General features: G+C 39.5%; 1 protein-coding gene across 2 annotated transcripts in view; it reads left to right on the top strand.

The window, feature by feature from the left end:
* LOC129765360 (sex peptide receptor) overlaps nucleotides 1-13,780 on the top strand; it is a 140,752-nt gene extending 126,972 nt beyond the window's left edge. For both annotated transcript variants that reach the window (XM_055765595.1, XM_055765596.1), the window contains exons 4-6: nucleotides 7,062-7,123; nucleotides 7,926-8,048; nucleotides 12,096-13,780. In XM_055765595.1, the coding sequence (XP_055621570.1) occupies nucleotides 7,062-7,123; nucleotides 7,926-8,048; nucleotides 12,096-12,708 (798 nt within the window). In that variant the 3' untranslated portion in view covers nucleotides 12,709-13,780. The remainder of the gene's footprint in view (nucleotides 1-7,061; nucleotides 7,124-7,925; nucleotides 8,049-12,095) is intronic.
* Nucleotides 13,781-17,569: the final 3,789 nt, after the last annotated feature.

Genomic DNA, 17,569 nt, shown 5'->3' with positions numbered 1-17,569 from the left:
GCCACACACGTAAGTTGTTCGAAATGAAATCACTTGAAGTAGAATCGGCAGTGAGTCTTCGGAACCTCTTCGATACAGCTAGGAAGCATCTTCGTTGTCTCCAAATCCTAAATCAACCGGTTGAATCTTGGGATGCAATATTGATCCACTTGATGGCTAATAAATTGGACCCAATAACACGTCGGGAATGGGAGGGTGCGTCATCTGGAACCATGCCATCATCGTACAATCAACTTGAAACCTTTGTAACGGACAGATGCCAAATGTTGGACGGTTTACCTACCAAGCGAAAAATTTATACGGAGACAACCACTCTGCCAAAAAAGTTCAAAATGGAAACGCGAGCGCTGGCGGTCAATAGATTTCAACATGGATGTGCGGCATGCAAAGGAGACCATGCCCTCAGTTACTGCAATCGGTATAAGGAAAAGGCGCTAGAAGACAAGCTCAAGATGGTGAAACGATTTTCTCTTTGCTACAACTGTCTGAAACCTAATCACACAGCGGAACAATGCCACAGCAGAGGGTGTCTCAAATGTGACGGTAGACATCACACTTCAATTCATCGAGAGAAAAGGGCTAAACCAGTATCTGCGAACAGCGATTCAAGTAGACTTCGTGAAGGTAAAAGTGAGTAATGTACCTTATACCTAATCTGTAAAGTATCACATTATTTTTTTATTTAATAAAAAAAAAAAAAAAAAAAAAGAAAACTTAAACAGAGACAACAACACTGATTAATCGATTTGGCCAAGAAACTTTGCTTCCTACTGCTTCGGTACTGGTTTACTCACGAGATAGATTACCGATTCTATGCCGGGCATTACTAGACTCTGGGTCCCAGTCTAATTTCGCTACAAAATCGTTTATCAACCGAATAGGAGTTCCCACAAGTTCCACTCGAACGAGCGTAACTGGGTTTGGTCAAAACTCACAACCCGTCAGGGAAAAAGCGGTCATTTGCTTCAAGTCTCGTGTGTCTACCTATTGCCGAACAGTTCCGATGCTGGTAACTGACACCATCACAGGTTCCATTCCACATGCAGACATTAGCGTAGAACACTGGGATCTTCCAAATGTGAACCTAGCGGATCCGGAGTTTAATTTGAGCCGACCAGTGGACATGCTGTTAGGAATATCGGTAATGTTTGATATCATGCGCAGCGGAAACAGAAAAATCGGTGATCATTTACCATTGATACAGAACACGACGCTAGGATGGGTGATTGGGGGAAGAAACACGTACCTCAAAGCGAATCGAGAAATTACAACAATTATTAATGAAAACACCAGCATTTTAGTGTCTCGTGAATGGACTGAAGAAGAAACTATCTGTGAGCAGTTATTTATAGAGACTACGTCAAGGTCTCCAGAGGGGCGATTCATAGTACGACTTCCTTTAAAACAAAACGTGAACCAGCTTGGAGATTCTAAAAGTTTGGCGCTAAATAAATTTTTCAAGCTTGAAAGTCGATTAGAAGCCAATCCATCACTACACCAACAGTACAATAACTTCATGGAAGAGTATATGAAACTAGGCCATATGTCAAAGGTCACCGAAAACGAACTAACAAATTTGGCAGAGAGTGGCCCTTTGTACTACAGTAATCGTTCGCTAACTGGTCCTGGTTTAACTGGTCTGCTATTTAACTGGGCGAACGTTAACTGGTCCTTGGACCAGTTAAAAAGCACAATTTCGTAAACAATCGACGCCATATTCAAATGGAAGATTTGCTGTGAGGGGCATTCGAATGTAATTTTAAATGTTATGAAAGTTGACATTATTTTCGCACGACAAAAACATTGATTAAACTACAGAAAAACAATTTTCTCAAATCATATATCATACCTGTTGTCGCACTCAATGCGAAACTTCCATTGGAATCCTTTTATTTATCCAATTACAGGAACTAAGCGAATCAAACAATTCATTGAAGTTTCCCTCGATTTTATTTGACGTTTAACATGCCGGACCAGTTAAAACGCGAATGTCGAATGTGGTCTTCTCTTTTCGCCCAGTTAGTGAATGTTTACTGTACAGCCCTCATCATCAAGTGCTTAGACCCGAAAGTACTACTACTAAGCTAAGAGTAGTATTCAATGCATCGGCCGCTACATCCAGTGGCTTATCCCTCAATGACGTTCTCATGACGGGACCAACCATACAATCAGATATTTTTGACATTTGCTAAGATTTCGTTTTCCCGAATATGTGCTGGTGGCAGATCTGGAGAAAATGTATCGGCAAATCTTAGTGAACAAGTTAGATTGCCAACTGCAGTTAATCTTGTTCCGCTTTTCAAATGCAGAAGCTGTTGCAACATACCGATTGAACACCGTCACCTACGGTACATGTTCTGCCCCATACGTGGCAGCACGCTGTTTAAAACAATTGTCTGTCGAAAATAAGCACAAGTTTCCACAAGCCAGCCGAGTAATGGAGATGGACTTTTACATGGATGATATGCTGACAGGTCGCGATAATCTAGAAGAACTCATACAACTGAAGAAAGAAATAACATCAATTCTAGGAAGTTCCGGATTTCATCTTCACAAATGGAAGTCTAATGTAGCTGATATAGTAACCGAGGACCACGGACAGGACGAGGTCAAGATACTTGGACTAAGGTGGAATTGCAGAACAGATGTGTTCAGTTTTCAAAACGACATAAACGTCAAAACGAAAATCACTAAGCGCAACGTTCTTTCGGAAATTCAGAAGATCTATGATCCACTTGGTATCATCAGTCCCATTATCGTTCACGGAAAGCTAATAATGCAAAGCATATGGGCTGATAAATTAGACTGGGATGACACGTTACCAGAACAAACAGCTGCCAAATGGAGATGGTTCTGTGACCAAGTAGCGGAAATACAAAGAATCACTTTTCCACGACACGTAACGCGAATAGGGAACATAATTGAATTACACGGTTTTTCGGATGCGGCTAAGAGCGCGTATGGTGCAGCAATCTACGTAAGAACCGTTTCAGAAAGTGGAGTACAAGTGACACTTCTTGGTGCGAAATCTCGTATCACTCCAAGTAGTGAAAAAGGCAATGATGAGAACGTTACAATACCTAGATTGGAATTGAGAGCGGCAACACTTCTAGTAGATTTGATGGCTAAGGCTAGAGAAGCATTAATAGTCAAGATAAACGGGGTTTATTACTGGACCGATTCTATGGTTACGTTGGGCTGGATTTCAAACCCAAGGAAACGTCGTCCGCAGTTTATAACCAATAGAGTTAACAAGATCAACGACATGTCTTCAGTTAGAGATTGGTATCACGTCAGCTCTCAAGACAATCCAGCTGATCCGATTTCAAGGGGAACTTCGGCTAAAAAGCTGGCGAGGAACTCCCTCTGGTGGTTTGGACCTAAGTTCTTGACAGAATCAAATGAATCTTGGTACCAAGAACCAATTGAAACATTCATGATAAAAGTTAACAAACATCAAGAGCCTGAGCAAAACGACGCGTTGGATTACACATTGATTGACCGGTTTTCGAGTTTCGGGAAACTACAGCGTGTCCTTGCATACAGCATGCGGTTCGGAAAGAATTGTCGAAGACAGAAAGCTGAAAGACAGTTAGGGCCAATCACGCTGGACGAACACAAAGAATCCTTCAATCACATTATCAGTTTGAGCCAAAGGAAATACTTTCGTTCAGAAGTTCATCAACTGATGGTTAACAAAAACCTACACAAGTCGAGTTTACTGATAACTTTAGATCCTTTCCTGGATAAGGATGGCTTGCTGAGAGTAGGAGGTCGCATCCAAGCAGCGGGAGTGGATTATAATCAACAACATCCAATCATTCTACCTGCCAAATGTAATGTGACATATCTTATCGCCGTTAATTTACACAGAACTCATTTACACATAGGACCACAAAACTTGCTCTACGCGATGAGACTTAACTACTGGCCAATACATGGTAAAAGTTTAACGCGTAAAGTCGTTCATCAGTGCATAACATGCTATCGCAATAAACCTAAACCGCTTAGGCAGATCATGGGGCAGATTCCAGACGTTCGTCTGACACCAGGCCGACCGTTCCATACCTGTGGGGTAGACTTTGGAGGCCCATTTATAATCAAAGAGAATTTTGTACGCACTCAAAAAACGCTTAAAGTTTATGTGGCACTGTTCATATGCCTGCGGACTCGAGCAGTCCATCTGGAATTGGTAGGCAGTCTATCGAGTACCGCTTTTGTAGCGGCCCTCAGACGATTCAATAGTCAACGTGGCCGCAGTGCTACAATTTTTTGCGATAATGGAACAAACTTTGTGGGATCGAAAAGTGCAATCAAGGCACTATCCGAGCAGTTTAACTGTCAAGTTGAACCAGCTGTACGAGATTTTTGCGTTTCAGAAGAAACAGAGTGGAAGTTCATCCCACCCAGAGCTCCCAATTTTGGAGGAATATGGGAGGCGGGGATTAAGAGCGTGAAGCATCACATAAAACGTGTCCTTGGATCATCAGTTCCAACATATGAGGAAATGCTAACCCTAATCAAGCAAATTGAAGGTTGTTTGAACTCACGACCGATCTCTCCCTTATCAGTGGATGCGCGAGATCCCAACCCTCTAACACCAGGACACTTCCTCGTAGGTGGACCAAGCACAGCCTTACCTGATCGATATTTGTGTGAGGTTTCATCTAACCGGCTCTCACGTTACGAAGAGGTACAAAAAAACCTTCAACTTTTCTGGAAACGCTGGAGAGTTGAATACATTAACAATCTGCAACAAATAACGAGAAAGTGGTCTTCATCTCAACCTGATCTGATGGTTGGGCAACTTTGTCTCATCAAAGACGAACATCTTCCACCATGCACCTGGATAACCGGACCAGTCTTAAAAGTCCACCCCGGACCTGATGGGCACGTGCGTGTTGCAACATTGTTGACAACTAAAGGAGAGATCAAAAGGTCCATCAGAAAATTGTGTATTCTTCCGATTGAAAATGATGTTGGCGGGGGAGTATGTTAAGCATTGTGACGTAAGTCTGCCACAGACACACCTTGAATAAAATATACCTTGGTCCACTCGTGTTGTTTATTATGACAGTAACGTTCGGACGTATGTCGGTTGACAATTCGGGATGAGGGTATGTTCGGCTTGCATTCAGGTCTATGACAGTTTAACTCTCTTATTCAAAAGATATCGGACAGTGTAGACGTTTTTCCAAGTTTCTCCGAATAATAATCATCAAGGACAACGCTCGACCTCACCCACCGTATCCACCATATAGTCCGGACCTGGCTCCAAGTGATTATCATCTCTTCCGGTCCATGCAAAACGCTCTTGATGATACTAAGTTGGCCTTAAAAGAGGCTTGCGAAAACTGGCTGTCTGAGTTTTTTGCAAATAAGGAGGGGGCGTTTTATAAGGGGGGATAATGAAGTTGCCTTCTAAATGGCAAAAAGTTTGTGAAAAAATCGGCCCATATTTGACTTAAATTGGATAATGTTAAATAAAGCGTCAAATTTCGATCAGAAATACGACATTTCTTTTTCCCCAACCCTATATATAGATTTTGAGTGGTTTAATATCAAAATTCAATTCGCTGATGGTTATATTTCGGTTTGTGAGTTAACAGAGAAGCGATATTTGGTATGTACGGACAAGTAAATTCATTTTTGAGTTGAAAAATTTAAATTATTGAAATAATTGTACTGGTGGGGTTAAACGGACAGCTTCCAGTGGGAATGAGATGAACTGTGAAAAGTCTGTTTTATCTATTCCTAAGGAATGCCCTGCGTCTATAAATGGAAATCAAATAACCAAATGTGGACTGTTTAGAATTTGACTGGAACCGAAAGCAAAATAGTTGAGGGTCTGTCCGTTTATACTGCTGAAAAGCACGATATCACTTCTAGGTGGATTAATTCGATTTTTTCATCATTTAACGGACATTCGTGATGAGTTCAGACCTTAGTTGAATAAAAGTATTCCGCTCGCGATCGATTAGCCTCTACCCTTCATATATCACAAACCTGTCCATATTACCCCCACTACATGTCCATTATACCCGCACTGAAAAAAATGTTGTACTTTTCGGTCTGTTTTAATTTTAGTAAAAACATATTGAAAATCACTTTTATGTAAAATATTTAGCCAATTAGGTAGAGAGACAGTATATTGAATTGCAAGAAACATGAGTTCCCAAAGATATAATTGAAGTTCTTCTTAACATGTCCGTTTTACCCCCACCTCCCCTATGGTTGTTAGTATTAGTTGCATGCACACAGAGACAGCCAATTCGATTTCATATCAACTGGAGCAAGAAGGCTGTACTATTGGGATGCTTGCGAAAAAAATTGTCTCATTTGGATGGAGATTTCTGGTATGACACTTGTTTAATATTTTCTATCTCATCATATGGCGCCACAAATCCAATACTAATGCGGAGCGTAGGAAACTCGTACTCACGACGTTTCTGAAGAATCTGCCACTAGAAATATTTCTATTGTCAAGCAACCATTGATAAAACCTGCGTTATAACTCCGAACAAATTCAACAAATCACAAGAATTAATAATAGAAATTTCACCGAATTTCTCTCACACGCAATATATTTTTTTGGAAACTGAGACAAAGTTTCACGATTGCTTCTAACATGTAACAGCTCCAAACGTTTCCTTTTCACCACCTCGTGTTGCGTATACTTCATTAGCTTCATATGATCGAAATATGAGTCAATAAAGTATTCATCTAAAATTGATGGATTGTTATTTGGATCATAGCGCACTCGTGTCGCATATCATGCGATTCCATTTCCGTAAAATAAATCGCACATAGGCCACCGTAAACGAGGAATATTGATCTATATGCCGGTTCGGAGTGCCCGGGAAATCTGTATCGCGTGTATTGACGTCGATGGTATGACATAAATACGGCGTAATATTTATTACCATAGTTTAGCGCCACGGAAACGTTTCGTTTATGCGCTAATGAATGGAATTGATATCCGATGAGCCGCTGCCTTGCGGTCATGTGTTGAATAAACGAAGTAAAGTTTGTTTCTCTCTCTATTGGACATGATTTTGCAGATTCTTCCGGCAATGTTCCACACAGCATCAGTTTGGCTAACGTTGGCGCTGGCAGTGCAGCGGTAAGTAAATTACTAAACCATTTATCATCTATGGGGATTCACATATGAGCTATTATGGGCTGTCAATCCGCACGATTTGGTCCTTTATTGGATGCTATTGTTGGGTGGCTAATATCTATCATCATGCAGTCAGATTATATTACTGCTAGATATTAACTATAAATGAGCACCAATTGAATCATATGGATTCAATTATAGACATGCATAAATTATTTTGATCGTAATTGGTTGTATTGTTACTCACCCGCAATCAACTTCCAATGGATATCGATTACAGATTCTGATGAACCTTTTTTTCTATATATATATATATATATATATATATATATCCTATGCTTAAAGTAAAGGAAACCTCTACGCGCAAAAATATGAATTTCATATTACAGTTTCACTTTAAATCTCTTTGAAATGATTCAATTTTCATATCCATTTCTCGCTAATTTGACGATGAAAGAAACACACTTTACCATTTTGTTTGTACATTCGATTTTTCCGCAAGGAATATGAATGCACTTCGCCATCAGAAAATTTATAGCATCGTTCCAGAGTGCTCTTGTTTAATGTGAGTGTGCCATTTGACGACGTGCTCCAGGCAATGCTTCCCAAGCATTTTACGCGGATTTTCTTTTTAAACTTCTTATCTGTTAATCCCAATCGTCACCCTCGAGCGAAGCGAAAAAAACATAAACACCGCGATACTTTAGAAAACTCTTGAAAACTTCATTAACAGCACACACCGAGATTCAGCCATTGCTTTTCCCTGAACATTTTTTTGCAATTAACTTCGTTTGCTGTTTTTCAGGTACATTTATGTTTGCCATGCTCCGATCGCCCGGACGTGGTGCACAATCCCACGAGTGAAGAAATGCATCGCATATATCTGTATAGCAGCACTAATTCATCAAAGCACCAGATTTTTTGATAAGTAAGTAGAAAGCAGCTGTGCACTTCTGTTTTCTCATATGCAGGAAAAATATAATGATCACATGGCATGACCTTGAAAACGACTGACGGTTCTGATATATTTCCTAATATTTTTAATTATAATCGCACAGACATGAAAATGCATTTGTAATGGGAATTTATGGGAAGTTATGGGGAATTTATGTTTCAAATGTCTGCTTTCCTTCATAGTTCAGTTTTATTATATGTAGTTCCTTTGGTGAAAATGGAATGCTTTAAGTTTAACGTACAACTTCAATCACATCCCAAGCTCATGTATCAATCCACGTGATGCGTGAAATATGTTTACCGTTCGCGTTTCGAATGCTTGCAATTCATCCCGACTGAGGAATGAAGGGTGCAAGGATAGCGAACCTTCGTCGCACTCAGAATGCCCACAGAATATTTCCTTTACATTTGTTATTCTCATCCGGTTATGGCGGAAGCTAAGATTGCCTCAAGCATGGTAATTTAGGCTCTGGCTCTGGTAACCCTGGAAGAAAAGGTTTAATTCATCTTTCTAACCAGAGAGTTTCGTTGTTAACAGTTAGGAAAAAACGCCCCCGAGAGCAAATGAGTTTTTGAAGAGATTGCTTTCTTTCACATTCAGAAAATAACAGATTGAAAAAATTAGGTTTGTTTATTATGACGGAATATTACATTGCTCTTGTACTACAGGGCGGACTCGATCATATACAGTTTCGGATTTCATTTTACTGTACTGCCGTTTTACGCATAGTTGACCCATGTTCCAAAATCAGCAACTGAGAAAAACGCAATCAAAGTTTTCTAGCATATTTGTCTACCAGAAGCTTTAAGCGTTTCAGTTTACCAATACACAGTGTTTTTTTATAAGCAGTAAACTGTCGTTTAATGAAATATGAAAAGATCCCCTCACTTCAATCGATCAATCTTGATTACAGGCTTAAAAATACATGGTGGGACCGTTATGCCTAGAATATCAACACAATTGAACTTGATGTTGTTTTTTTTAATGCTTGTTCCCTGCATAACATTTTTTTTGTGTTTTTCTGAAAGATTATGCATGAAAACATCAAACATCAGCGCAGTGATTGATTTGCAGCACTTTTGCAGAATATAAATCTCATTGTTATTAGGCATTGGCTAACAAGGTGTACACGTGTCCTGTTAAACTTTTTTTATTTGTTTGAGAATTTGTCCGTTTTTCCAAACCAGAAATGAGTGCATTAGCCCTGTTGAAAGCGTGACATAGAATTTTTGTTCTTGAACCGATTTATTTATTATGGATTTACAAAAAAATACATGGTGTTACAGTTATGCTTAGAATATCAACATGGGGCAATTGAGCTTTATGTTGGTTTTTTAAAGCTGGGAACAAACAATAAGTTCATCTTGTTTTTCGGAAGGATTATGCATATAAACATCGTGCTATGGAGAAAAGTGAAAATTGCCAAAAAGTAACATGGGACAACTATGCGTAGAACGGCAGTGTGTATAATCGAATCCTGTATATAAAAGTAAAAAAAAACTTTTTTTATTCGTTTTTTATGCACATATATATTCCTTTTTTTTTGAATATAAAAAACGAATTTAATTTTCTATTCATCCCCTTAAAGTCAGAAAACACCTTTCTCACACGAAAAAATAAAATTATCCAGAATCTCTGAAATAATTTAATATTTACATTAAACTAATGTATTAGTTAAAGCGATTAACATCTAACATAAATCGAGATAAATAAAACCATGTGTTACTTTTTATTCGGCTTTTGCTACAAATGAAGGCAATGGTTCCAAAATGATTCTAGGATTAATGTAATAACTGTTTGCGTAAAGAACGATTCTCTTCTTCTTTAAGGGGGTAGTACACCATGGAAACTTGAAAAAATTAAAAAATCTAGCCTAAAATGTTCTCTGAAATGTCTACTTTACTGTAGTTTTTGTCCCAGGTTTGTCCGATGCTCCGTTCCAAAGTTATAAGCCAATTAGTGGACCTAAGTCTTTGCAAAGCAGCGCGGATCCAAAATTCAGAACGCGTTTCTCTCGAAACTAAGTTTTGCAAACTGGTGGGAGTTCTACCTTCTAAACGGTCCATCCGATTTTGATGAATTAGGATTTCCCAGATTCTGCACTAAATTTTCTGTCATCGTACGTAGAATTTTTTTTATATTTTAAAAATAAAATTTTGGTGAATGATTGATTTTTCCACTTGAGGAAGTTCAAGATATTCTTACATCGCTCAACTCTTAGTTTCCAGATTCGGTTGGTAATCATGTGAGAAGTTTTTTTTTTCCCGTGCCCTCATCTTCGCCCCGCAATCTTCCTTTACGATCTTCCGTGCCGTGAAGTCGCTGATCCCGTGTTCCTTCGTCATTTTCCTCATTGGATGCGCTGAATTAACCCGAATCTTCCTTTTGATGGCAGCGATAAACCTCGGAATCCGAGCTGAACTCAAACGACCTGTGGCCATTTTCACGGCTGGTTGGTCGTTCTTTTTTTTTCAAAAAGAAATTATCACTCTCACGGCGATCGAAATGTCGTTTTGTGACATTTGCGCGTGGAACAAATCACGAATACTACGCTGCTGTTTCGTCATGGTGCCACTGTCAAACTAAGGAAAACGGCTTCTTTTACTTGCGGCTTATTATTATATGAATTATAGTTTACATACATGAACGAGAGCTGTGTATCAAACGAGACCTTACCTTCACAAATCCAATCAGCGTAACAGGATGGCACTTAAACAGTGAAAGATACAGATTACAAATGATATAGCAAAATAATGGTTTTTTTGCTAATCCTCCTAGAACAGAACCGATAAAAGTGAAACTTATTTTTAGTATTAGTTTCAAAATCAATCCCACAATTGAAATCATGGGACTGTCATTATCTCTCGCATTCCGTAATTATTTTAATCAATCAAACAGTGTGTCTATAATACGTGTTATGCATAACATCACTTATATTTTTAAATTCTGGCAGACAAAGAGACACCGACAAATACAATATTCAAATGAAGTAAAAAAGATGAACTTCAATGACAAATTATCTTTAAAAATGACAGTCATTTCCAATGATGGAAACGTTGAAACGTGAGTATTATTAACAACACCGATATCCCGGCCGCAACTGTTGACATTCTAATTTCAGTTTTGTGTATTCCGGTGAGCTCTCGAAAGCTCAACCAATACCAGAGCGAAGCCTGACGTTAACATTGTTTCGACACGTTCCGAACCACGAGGCTATGATCGGAATATTAAAATGTAATAAATGCGGAAAGCTGCTTGTCTCCTAGTGGTTTTAGAAATGACATCAAATATCAATCGAGCTAGGCTAAACATTCACCCAATATACACATTCATTTGCTCGCAGTTTTTTTGTTGATTATATTCAACAAGTGCGGTGAGAATGTGAATTCCACTCGAAGTAGAAAGTTTAGACTGAACTTTTTATTTAGAAATCAAAACCCAGAACAGAAATTTCAACTTTAATACTCTCTAGTAAAATGAGGACTTTGCTATTGTATTTTGCCACAATATGGCGAACAAATGAGCGTATTTCAATGGAAACAACGCCACGCCGCGTGGGAAATATCCGGTGAAAAAGATGTTCTTTGTCGGCGAGCCCTCCCCCAGCACCCTAGGAGCTTTACGATGTTGAAAAAGCAACATGGAAAATTAGAAAAACAATGTGCGCAGGGACTGCATTCGGATATCTGATTCTATCGCTGCATTTCAGTTGCATAATAAAGACACGAATTGAAAATTAACTTCTGTAAAAGTTTACTGTAGAATATAAAACATGAAATTGCAATATTCATATTGGTATTTCTGGTTACACAATTAAGAACTTTAGAATTAAGAACCCATGCATATTCTCACGAAAGTCCGAACGCATCAGAATTACGACGCTTACAGTCTGGTACGTTGAAAACAGTAATGTAATTGTTTATCAAAACATACAAAAAACTATTTTAACTGCACATGCCCTCTCGAACTTTTTCGCTGTGATGGATAAAATAATAAAACATATTTCTCCTTGTTCCACAGATCCTACAGCCTGGTGACAATCGAATGGAACGGCCATCTGACGGAGGTGTGCCACACAGAGACCTCCAGCTGGGTGCACTACGTAGGAGAAGATGTGTACTACACCTTCTACTTCTCGTTCCGGATACTTTTTGTACATCTCATACCATGCGGCAGCTTAGTAGCATTAAACGTGTTGCTCTTTAAGGCAATGCGTCAGGCGCAGCAGAAACGGGAGCGCCTCTTCAAAGATACGGCCAAAAAGCGAGAGTGCAAACGGGTCCGGGACTCTAACTGCACCACGCTGATGCTAATTGTCGTAGTGACGGTATTTCTTGTCGTTGAGATACCACTCGCTGTGATTACAGCCTTACACATCATCTCATCCCTCATCTACGAGTTCCTGGACTATTACATCGCCAATTTGTTCATTCTGTTTGCAAACTTTTTTCTCATCGTTAGCTATCCGATCAATTTCGCAATCTACTGCGGGATGTCACGTCAGTTCAGAGAGACCTTCAAGGAAATCTTTGTGAAACCCAGCAAACAGGTGTCGGGTAGTAAAAAGGATTGTTCCTCGCGCTACTCCCTAGTCAATGGGCCGCGGACCTTCACCAACGAAACGGTGCTGTAACCATTATCTGGAGCGACAAAGATGATGCTGATGGTTGACTTTTCCTTCTTGCAAATCTGCTCTACGAGCGGCTTTTAAGTGGCTGAGTAATGACATCTCGTCTCTACAAAACTATACATAATTTATCTGAAGACCGTTGATTGGAAGTAGAACAAAGCAGAAGAAAATAAGCCTGGAACAAAGAGGGTGAAGCACAAAATATCAATTGTCCCATTATTTTTATATCATTCAAGATTAACTGATTGACAACGCTAAAGAAACGTTCTCAAGTCTTTCTCGAAACAATGCTTTTTCAAGCCGAGTTCTGCACTTTCTTGTTGTCTACGGAATCTGATGTCTAAAGCACGTCTCCATGATTATTTTCAGTCGCCACCTATTTGCCCTGCTGGTCACTTATTTAGTTCCTTAGCAATCGTAACGCGAAATTGAAATGAACAAGCAGAAGCAGAAGGAAAAGAGCGTCTAATCAAAAGATTCATTTGAATAAAAAATTATGAGCCCAATTTTATATATCAAATGAATGAAACGAAAGCAAAAGTGGAAGTGGAAAATATAAAAATAAAACTCCGGAAGTAGATATTTTCGTTTTCGAAAACGCATCAATCGAGCTAGATTATGATCAAACAAAACGAAGCAAACACCCACAAAAGGTAATGAAAATCTATGCTGCTTGCTTGCGAAAATTTGAAGCTAAATCCGCTGAAGAACGCAGCAGGATACATAGAACAAAGTTATGAGAACAGATGAGTAAAGGCCTGTTTGGAAGTTGAGAGGGAACACTGAGAACAGGGATGCAATTTCCCCTCAACTTTTAAAACTGTCAAGTACACAAAATATCCAACGCTGAAGTCTAGTAACTAATTCAAAGTTAGCCGTTTAATGTAGTTATGCATTTGCGAATTTTGAAATATGTTTTAGACTTATCTTTTAAGTAAATACAAATTGTGAGCTATCACGAGAAAAATCGAAACCTGGTAAATCTGAGAAGATGATCATATTTTATTGGAAAGTTGACGCTAGAAAGCGTAAATATAGTTAAATAAATTTATCTAATCTTCTAATTATTTTTGAATTGAGTGTTCTTTGATTCCATTAAACTTGAAAGAAAATTCATTAACCGTCTAGCGAGCGATATGTTTTATTTACAATGATGCTTCATCTCATGGAGAGATTATATATTATACAAAAACTTATTTCACCATTAAAGCCGGTTCATAGCTGCAGTTCTCCAACTCCGTGCCGCGTCGATTCTTGCCAAGTCCCGCTCCACCTGGTCCAACCATCTCACTCGGTTCCTACCGGATTCGATGCGAACACCATTTTTGCAGGGCTACTATCCGGCAATCTCGCAACATGCACTGCTCATCGCTCTCGTCCAGCTTTGGCGGCTTTCTGGATGCTGGGTTCGCCGTAGAGTTGCGCCAGGTCGTAGATCATCCTCCTTCTCCATACTCCCTTTTCCTGTACACCGCCGTATATTGTTCTGAGCATATGACATTCAAAAACACATTAATTCAAAAACACAAAAACACTGCTTCCAACTCCTCTTCGAGTATGCCCGTAGAGGGCGAATCAGGGATTTGTACATGGTACACTTCGTACAGAGTCGGAGTTGGTTACACACGGCCACGACTTCCGTTGACTATGCGTCTTCAAATTCCACGACTGTTGTTGTTGTCGATTATCATCAACGATCCAAGGTAGACAATTTCCTCTACCACAATTTAGCATGTCATCTTTTTTGTAGATGGGGCAGATTATTCCTTCTTCTCACTACTCCGATAGCTGTTCTGTGTCCCAAATGAACTTTGCAATGCAACACTTAAAACTGTAGTTTGTGAACAAATAAACGAAATGTCATGAAACTTCACACATAAGCTAGTGACAGATGAACTTCTCGAGAAGAATCTTGTTCATTTTTAGTGCCGCCATCTGTTGAAAAATCCCGGGACTTTTCAGCCCATGTACCACACTGTATAAGTTTCGCTGGGCTTCAATTGAAGAAACTATCCTTACTAGTTGCTATGTGGTTTCTTTAGTTTCACCAATCGTAGTTTCAGTTTCACCACACATCGGCGTTGTTCACTGCACCAGTGTAATCTTCTTCAACGCCGTCTCGGTCTGCTGTCTGGCAGCGCAGTGCTGGGTCCACTTATCGATCACCTCATGTTCGGTTATCACCTTCTTTGTTGCTGCACATTTCAGCCCGCCACACAAAGCCTTGGCGAATCGTTTATTTTCTTAAAAAACTTCCACGATTCTCGAAAATGATAAAGCAGCTACAGCTCATCACATTCTTTCTCTTCCAAGCGACGCTATTTTCCCCGAAAGAGATGTGTGTGCTGCCTTCGCTTCAGACGGCGTCGTTCCACGTTTAGTCGAATCTCTCGATGTAGCATGGCTGCAAAAGTTGGGACCAGCTCGGGTATGTTGTCTCAATTTTGGTAGATGGTATAACCATCCTGAAACGATCTCACCATCGAACTTTTCCAGCACACCTCCTGCAGCACTACAATGTTGAAATTGCAGGCTATCAATATTTCGGAAAGAATTCGGGTACTTGCAAAAATGTTGAGAGACTTGAACTTCCATTTCCGAAGTTTCCAGTATCTAGTCCGTGTTCTTTGCAAAGGTCTAGTCAGATTGTCCTGTCTCGAATTTCTTTGTGAGCTTTCCTGTGCGTAACATTTTTACGGATGACTTGCAGGGCCTGGACAATCCCCCTGTCTCGTTGGAGAATTATCGTGCACAACTTTGTTTAGACGCTGGCACGAGGACAATAATCGGCCACCTCACTGACATGAAGAACAGACGTTGTTTTTAGACGCACCTTCATGGTGAACAGACGCTCAGATAGGCCCCCTTCCCTGTCAGCATACGATCAAGGTCCCACCGGGGTTTGCTATCCGATCTTCACTATGATTACTCATGCTACAGACGGCACACTGTCCCTCAGAAATTCTAGGTGGCATTGAATAGAAAAATGAATGGAAATTTCTTGAAATTTAGTGTACGGGAGTTTACGAAGGTGCTGTATCTATTTTTAATCATTTTGGTTATGAACCCCAAAGTAAGAGCAGGGGGAGGTGGTAAAATTTGAAATTTTCGGAAAAACACGTGTGGAGTGTCTAAGTATATGTTTTCAAGCTTCATGAACACGTTTTCAGTATTCATATTTTACCCAAAACCCAAAAGGTGGTGCAGGGGAAGGGGGTAAAATTAAAAAATAAATTCGAAAAACACGTGTGGGGTATCAACATATTTATGGCATTTTTTCGCAACGTGGTCAGAAGTGGCTAGACGTCATAAAGCGAAAGTGTAGAGGGGACCCTAAGGAAGACATTTTGTTATAAAAAACTTTGGAGATATTTGGAGAATTTTTTGTAGGTCTACTTTGATATAAATTCTATGTAGAAAATGTACTTACTTTCAAACATTCATTTCACAGCTTCAAAATATTTTAAACTAAAAACGAAATACAAATTCGAAATCAGCATAAAATTCTCCATCCAGAACACCATCACTTTTTTTTTACTAATGTATTTTGTAGCACTTGTGCAAAATTTGAAAAACATGTGTGTTTATCGCTACACTGGTACGAAAATCGTCACGGACACTGTTGCCATATGTGATACTAGATGCCTTGAAGGTTATAAAACAACACTAGACCATTCATTCGGTTAGGCATTGTTGTTCATTTTTCTATTTAAGCCACCTAGAATTTCTGAAGGACCACTGTGCGGCATCGTAGGGATAAGAGTTACTGAACAATGAGTTACGGTCCACGAAAGGGGTCTATACACTATGATCAGGAAGTACCGTGCAAGCGAGCACTGGTTGATTTTTTTTTTCTTTTGTTGATACGACTTTAAGACGCGCATCTGCCTGGTTTTAGCGCCATCCGATCATTAGTGTCTGCCTGTACGTCGCAAACGGCTGGAAATGTGGGCCGATAATTCTTGGATTTAGCATGATGATAACGCGCCACCGTATCGTGCCCGAATTGTACTGAATTATTCAACCAAGCATCAAGTAAATCGTATTCACCTGATATGGCTCAGTGCGACTTTTTTTTGTTCCCCAAGTTGAAGTTGCCACTTAGTGGAAAGAGATTTCAGTCGATCGAGGAGATCAAACAGACAAAGCGACGAGGGAACTAAAGGCCATCCTTTCGTGGGCCTACCAGGGATGCATGGTGTTGCTTCAAATGGATTATATTTTGAAGGAAATAAAATTAATTTGCCTAGGATACCGATGCTACATCACCTGGCGATGTAGTTGTTACGACCCACCACAGGCACCGTTCCAGATAAGGATAATACACACGAGGCAACGAAGTAATATTTTTTTTTATATTGTGCTGTAGTTTTAGCTAATTAGGCTTAAGTTAATTGTTATGTAGTTATAATATATTCAAATAGTTTAAAAATGTACTGATTGATGGTGGCTCTTTTTCCACTTGAGCCTAATTATATAAATAAAGGAAAAAAATAAATTTACCTGAAATTTAACTCTATTTTGTTTTATTTAAAAAATCCCTGTTCTTTCTGATCATAGAGTACCGATGGTACGCTTCATGCAGTTGTTTACCAACCAAATTGCTGTGAAGTTCTACGCCATGCCAGGAATCAACCAACAAACTTCTTGTTAGCAATTCACCTAAGAAACACGTCTTATTTTGTGGAATTCAATTATATGAAGGAGAGGACCGATGATGGCGACTAGCATCAATGTGCAGTAGAACACAAGTTAGGTGCAAACACAAAACACATCGAAAATCTAGCGCAAATGTACAACGTATAGTGTTTTGAACCAAAAAATTATAAGAGGTTGTGTCCAAAATACGACCGCATTGTTTACG

The sequence above is a fragment of the Toxorhynchites rutilus genome, chromosome 2 (genome assembly GCF_029784135.1).
Source record: "Toxorhynchites rutilus septentrionalis strain SRP chromosome 2, ASM2978413v1, whole genome shotgun sequence".
NCBI classification, from domain to species: Eukaryota; Metazoa; Arthropoda; class Insecta; order Diptera; family Culicidae; genus Toxorhynchites; species Toxorhynchites rutilus.
Note: the sequence above shows the minus strand (reverse complement) of the source record. Positions and strands in the feature narration are given on the sequence as shown.